This window comes from Sciurus vulgaris, assembly GCF_902686455.1.
Source record: "Sciurus vulgaris genome assembly, chromosome: 7".
NCBI classification, from domain to species: domain Eukaryota; kingdom Metazoa; phylum Chordata; class Mammalia; order Rodentia; family Sciuridae; genus Sciurus; species Sciurus vulgaris.
Genome location: NC_136467.1, coordinates 128,766,584 through 128,773,196, shown reverse-complemented (window position 1 = coordinate 128,773,196; position 6,613 = coordinate 128,766,584). Strand labels below are relative to the sequence as shown.

Sequence of the window (6,613 nt, the reverse complement as noted above, 5' to 3'; positions counted from 1 at the left end):
TCTTATTTCTGATAGTACACTTAGGAAAGAAGACACATTTTAGGTGTCTTAGATTAGGGTGGTTTGTGATAATAATGTAGATATGGGCAATATGAAAATATTTTAAAATCTTGATGACTATTTAAATGTTAAACCAAATCCCTTTATATTTGTTATTTAAGTTATTTCTATTTACAGATATTTATAAAATTGTTTTTGCAAGTAGGCTTTGGAAATTGTTGTGGAAAACTTGAGGGTTGGAATAGATGTTTCTATAGTTGCCAAAAGTATACTTACATTACTCCAAAGTTATTTTGCTATAAGTACTTTCCATTTCAAATCAAATTCAATGTTAGCTTATACTTTTAAGATGGTGTCTAGTAGGAATCAAATAAATATCAATGGAAAATTTTTCAAGGAAAATATGAAGCTTAGAATAAAAATTTTCATGTATCCTTCCATTTACCTCACCACAAGTTAATGAATTTATTTCTAGTACTTTCCTACACATATATAGGTGCATTCAAAATTTGGGTCATGCTCTAAGTATAAATTTATTTGACTTTTCTCTGATTTAATGATGAAAATTCTTTTTATAAATATTATTATTCAAAAATTAATTTTTTTAAAAAATGACCAATTAACAGTTGTTGAAAAGCAATCTCAGTAGCTTAGACCAGCAAAGACTCATTATTTTTGTTTATGTCTTATTCAAATTTAATGTCATTGGAAAATCTTCTCCATGTTATTCCCCATTAGAGATACAAGTAGATGGAGTGGACACTGTCAAATATTTTCTAGATTGTTATGATAAAGGGAAGTAAAAATCTCAAAATACCCATTGACCCTGAAAGTTCTTTCCTAGAAGTGAGACAATCACTTTACTTCATACTTATTCACCAAAGTTATGCAAAAACACAGATTTGTTCAATGGCAGAGAAGTATAGTCTTATCATATGCCTAGGAGGAATGAAAAAACTATTTGCGGAGTTTTAGAGACTACCACAGTTTTCCATATTTGATTCTTCTTCCTACAAACAAATGATATCTGCTCCCTTCTAAAGAAAAACAAGAATTTCCAACCAGTGAGTTCACAACCTTAACTCAAAGTGCAGGCCCTCTGATCTCTTCATTAGATCTGTACTTGCATTCTCTTGGTTCAGTAATCAGTGAATTAAAAAGACAAAGTTACCTGCCTTATACATGCTCAAAATTTAACAGATGGGATTGAATGAGGATGACCAGTATACTGGTCATTCCCATTTCCCATTCAAATAGAGAAAATTTAATAATCATAATTCATAAGTCCCAAGAAATTTTGAGAAACATCAAGCAGTTAGTGTGAGAAATTCCAAATGTGAGTTAATAAATGTTCTCAACTTCCACTTATTGAAAATAGCTCCTTCATTCTTTGTTTTTCATAATCCTTAGGTTCTACATTTTGGACATCCTATTTCCATTATCCTCAATGTCTATATCTGAAGAAGATAATGTTAAGGTTTCTCAACATCCTTCCTGCTTAAGAAGGTTGGAGGTTCAAGGATTATTTTACATCTCAAATAGAAGTATTTTTTTTTTTTAAATGCAGACTCATACTTTGTTATATAATTCTTTCAATAGCTCTGCTTCTTATCTATTTGATCTGTCTTCTCAATGTTCTAACTGCCAACTCCTCAATTCTTGTCAAGATACAATTCTCTCTCTACATTTTCATTTGGAATTTCCTTGAGCCTATGAATCTTTGGTGGGATAGGCCTATTCACTTTTTACTTTACTTTGACTCTCTTTTCTCTGAATCACTTATTTCATCTGAAAGGATATATTGGGTGCTTTCGTAATGCACACAAAGAATGTTTAATAACGGGTATATGATGTATATTCTTGAATCAATTCTTACTGCCATAGATTTTATAGATATGCATATGGTTATATACATATAAATATAAGAAAATATGTATATATATATATATATACACATATGGAGAGAGAGAGACACTTGATTTATAGGGGTGTGTGTATGCACAAATATATATGGTCACTTTATTACTGAGCTATATCTGAGCCATTGTTGGTTTTATTTTGAGAAAAGTCCTTGCCAAATTGTCCAAACTGTTCTCAAACTTGAAATACCCCTGCTTCAGTTTTGTGAGTAGCTGAAATTACAGGAGTGTGCCATAGTACCTGGTTTAGGGGTTGGGTATATTTTAAGTACCTTTTATTGCTCAAAGAATGTCCTCAGTTTTATGTGTAATATGGAATTGAGAAAATATTTATTTTTCTTTTTCCACTCCTCAAGAATCTGAATATCTATTCTCTAATGATTTATTTTATTTCCACTTGAATACAAGGACTTTTTTTCTAAGTTTATCTTTTTCTAAAGCCCTGTAAAATGTATTCAAAAGTTAACCAATACAAATGTTTTCCAACCTCTTCATCTTGAGTCATTACCATCAGGTTCATTATTTAACATCTAAGCTATTACAGATGATAGTTTACCAAGCATTTCTGCCCTGTGTAACAGGTCACTATGGTTTCAATTTTTTTTTAATATTGATTTCCTCACTGTCTGATACACCTAATACTGTGTAGTGACTCCTAATTTGTTTTGTCCTTGACATCAAAACCCCACTACAAGGACCAGTTTCAATAATCAATTAGTATAAGCTGTATTATAATTCACTAATAAAAACCTCTGAATTTTCAGTGACTTTAAATAAGAGACATTTATTTCTCATTCATGCTACTTGTCTATCAAAGATTGGAGTTCTATTCCACATGGTCCTCAATCTATTTCAGGCTGACTGAGAACTCTACCTTGAACATTGTTTTGATGGCAGACTTTGGAGTAGGTCTTAAAGTCATCATTAAAGTGACACATCATTTTTTTCATACCATTTATTGACAAAGCAAATTAAACATCTGGGTTACTTTCAATAAGGCAAGTAAGTGCAATTCTACCATCTCCCTAGGAAGGGAGAGAAAATCAAATATTTATGAACACCCATAATTTATTTCATGTATAAAAATTATGTTATTCTCAAAGTACTCAAGGAAATAAAAAAATAGGATACTAATAATATTTCTGCTTCTAAAATTGGCAAATGTCTCAAAGATGATAGCTCCCAGAGTTTACAAAAGGTCATAAAGGAAGCATTCTCTTTTACTCCATAAAGTGATTATAGGAATGTGAAAGGGCACAAAATATCTTGTAGTTCAATTTGGCAATATATATTAACTCTAAGAAATATATCATTTGAATCAGTAATACCATTTCTAAAATTACAAACTGACATTCAAACCCATATCCATAGGTTGAACTTTTTTGCAGTATTATTTATAATCGTAAAAAATGCAAAAATTCAACAATACAAAAATGGTTAAATACACTTTATTTAACTCTGTGGTGAAATTTACTTTGTAGGTATTTAAATTTTGTTTCGAAGAATATAAAAATATTCTCAGGATTTAATGCACATGAATGCCCAAGCAAACAAATCCCCCAAAGCAACTTATAAAATCCATTGACAGGGAGTTGGGAGGAGAGAATAAAAGACCAGGTAAAGGATAATGTGGGCTTGCAAACTTAGGGAGGGATGGGAGGTTCGAAAGAGAAGATTGATATACCTAACATATGGTTCATGGTTTCCAATGTGTATATGTAAAGAAAAGGTAAATTCATTCATTAAAATAGTGAGCTTAAGATGAGGGTTTTGCAGTAAAGAGGGAGCAGTGTTTAGCTGTGGGATGTGTTAAGTTTGAAATGTTTTCCATGTATTCAACAAGAGAGAGTAATGGTTATTCTACGTTTGGAGATTTTAAAAGGACAACTATGCCACAGATAAAACTGTTTTCATAGTGTTGTATTTCTTATTATTTTTTTTTGAGAAAAATCAATGTTTAAAAAATTATATGTTTAAAGTCTCCTTTTGACACTTATTTGAAATATTACCTTTACTAAACAAAAGAACTATGTGTAAGCCATGTCTCTTTCTTTGCTTTTCTACTGCTGATGCTACCTCCTATGTTTTGGTTGCATTGCTTTGCTTACTGAATAAAATCCAATCTTTTTGTTTAACATCTCCAGCTGTCTTGTATGCCTTTTGAACTTTATGTTTTAACCGCTCTAATTTCTGAAATGCTTTGTCTTGCAATCCTTTTTTTGCCTAAAATGTTGCCTATGTCCTTATATTACTTACTGCAAAAAATGATTTCAGTGTCTCAGTTTCAGGATTATTTCCCTCAAGAAGTACATTTCTTCAGTGATTGCTTTTCCTCTGGTCTGCTACTATATCATGAACAATAAATGTGTATTGAATGACTATCCAAAAATGAATTAATTCAGATGACTATTAGAAAAAAATTATTTTCATTAACAAATATATTCATAATTAGTTCTATAATTTAGGAGAGATTCCACATGCCTAAGTGAGCACAAATGAGGAATTGGACAGAAGTAGAAAAAGGATAAATGTTATCCATGGGGAATAAGGGGTTGGACTGAAAATAGAACTGCAAAAGAAATGCAACTAAATTTTCAGATTAAATACAGTTTAAAGCTAGCTAGATTAGAGTCAGACTATAGGCTTAGGACAGTTTTGGAAAGGTACACACATATGATGGATTTTATAAAGAGATGTGAGGAGATAAATAAAGTCACTGAGAACTTAGATTCTGAACTAAAGAATTTTTGGTTTAGGGGGCCTGGTTATTTAATCATAGATATATGAAAACTCCTGACTAAGGGATAAAAAAAGATTGTTTTAGAACAATTAGTATTCAGGTGAAAGGTAAAGCATCCAGTTCTCCTGACTACTCTGACATTGATAGGAAGAAAGTAGCTTGATTTGGCCGAAAGGAGGACAGTGCCCTTGGGGGACTTCTTGAAGGTAACGGAGTTTTAAGCTTAGTAAGCATATGTTATTTTCTTAACAAAGGAAGACTTTTCATTGATAGAATTCAGTGAAATCATGAAACCTGAAAAACAGGAGAATTGAAACATTTTTGCTATCTTCAAGGACAAAGAAAAACTTAGAAGATTCTCATCATATTGAGGTACCTTTTATTTCTTAATAAGAAAGATTCTTGAGATCACCCTCTTGAAGGCCTCCTTCATATCTTTATTTCTAAGGCTGTAGATGAGGGGGTTCAACATGGGGGTGATGATCCCATAGAAGAGAGAAACCATCTTTCCCCAGTCTTTAGAGGTGGATGAAGGTGGTTGTAGATACATGTAGATGGCTGTTCCATAAAAGAGTGACACCACAACCAGGTGGGACCCACATGTCCCAAAAGCTTTCCTCCTTCCTTCTGCAGACCTAATTTTCAATACTGCTTGAGCTATGAAACCATAGGAAATGAGGATCAATGTCACTGGAATTAGCAGAATTAAGACACTGAAGAAAAAGAGCTCAGACTCAATAGGTTTTGTGTCAGTACATGACAACTTGAGAAGGGCGGGAACCTCACAGAAGAAGTGGTCCACTTCCCGATGACCACAGCGTGGCATGTTCAGTGTCAGGGAAGACTGCAACACTGAGTTGCTGAATCCACTGAGCCATGAGAAGGCCGCCATCCTTAAGCAGAACCAACGGTTCATGATGACGACATAGTGGAGGGGTCTGCAGATTGCCACAAATCTGTCAAAGGACATAACAGCCAGCAGGAGACATTCTGTGGACCCCAGGGCCAGGAAGATGATGAGCTGGGCCACACAGCCACCATAGCTGATGGTCTTTTTGTTGCGACAAATATTTGCTAACATGTGAGGGACTGTGCTTGTGGTATAACAGAGATCTAAGATGGAGAGATTAGTGAGAAAGAAATACATGGGTGAGTGGAGTTTGGGATCCAGAATGCACACAATCATGATGGATACATTGCCAAAGATGGTGAAAGTGTATGATATTAACAAAACCACCAAGAGCGGCATTTGCAGCCAGGGACTATCTGAGAAGCCAAGTAGAATAAATCCTTTTGAGGAACTGTCATTTGCCCAAGTCATGATGACTCACTTATTTTTCATTCCTAAAAAATAAAAATAAAGCAGTTAATAAATATTTATTGATTACTCATTGGATCTGAATTGAGTTATACTAATTTACTTCATGCCAAATATAATCTATAATTGATTAATGGTGCCCTCATGAAGAACAATACTGTTATTATTTTAAAACTGAAAATCATGGTCCCTCTGTTTTTAGTAGTTGTGTTTGTTTCACCCCCAAACCCCACCTTCCACTGCACCAGAATCCAGAACCTCAAGGCCTCATGCATGCTAAGTACATGCTTTTCCACTGAAGTATACCCTCAGACCTCGAATTATTTTTGAAGTAAATTATTACATTTAAATGGCATAAGGTATATAATATTATGTGCATATGAAACTGTGAGTTCTCAGTACATTTTAAATCCTGTCTTCTTACTTCATAATCTACCTTAATAAACATTTTAGTAATAAAGGCTGCTTTTAATTCAATTATTTTTAATTGAGGTCAAAAATATTGAGTAATGTAGAAATTATGAGTCATATAAATCTTTAATTGATATAAAGAAATTCTACTTGTTTTACTAAGATCTTTATGTGATTTTTTTGAGTTGTATTTTTCTCCTGTGCCTGTCCATTCCACAAAGGACA

At 33.1% G+C, this 6,613-nt stretch overlaps 1 protein-coding gene across 1 annotated transcript; it reads right to left on the bottom strand.

The window, feature by feature from the left end:
- Positions 1-5,038: 5,038 nt before the first annotated feature.
- On the bottom strand, positions 5,039-6,004 carry LOC306666715 (putative olfactory receptor 2B3; the record flags this gene model as incomplete). Its single annotated transcript, XM_079148946.1, has 1 exon — positions 5,039-6,004. The coding sequence occupies exon 1, from the start codon at positions 5,978-5,980 to the stop codon at positions 5,039-5,041; it is 942 nt and encodes a 313-aa protein (XP_079005072.1). The 5' UTR covers positions 5,981-6,004.
- Positions 6,005-6,613: the final 609 nt, after the last annotated feature.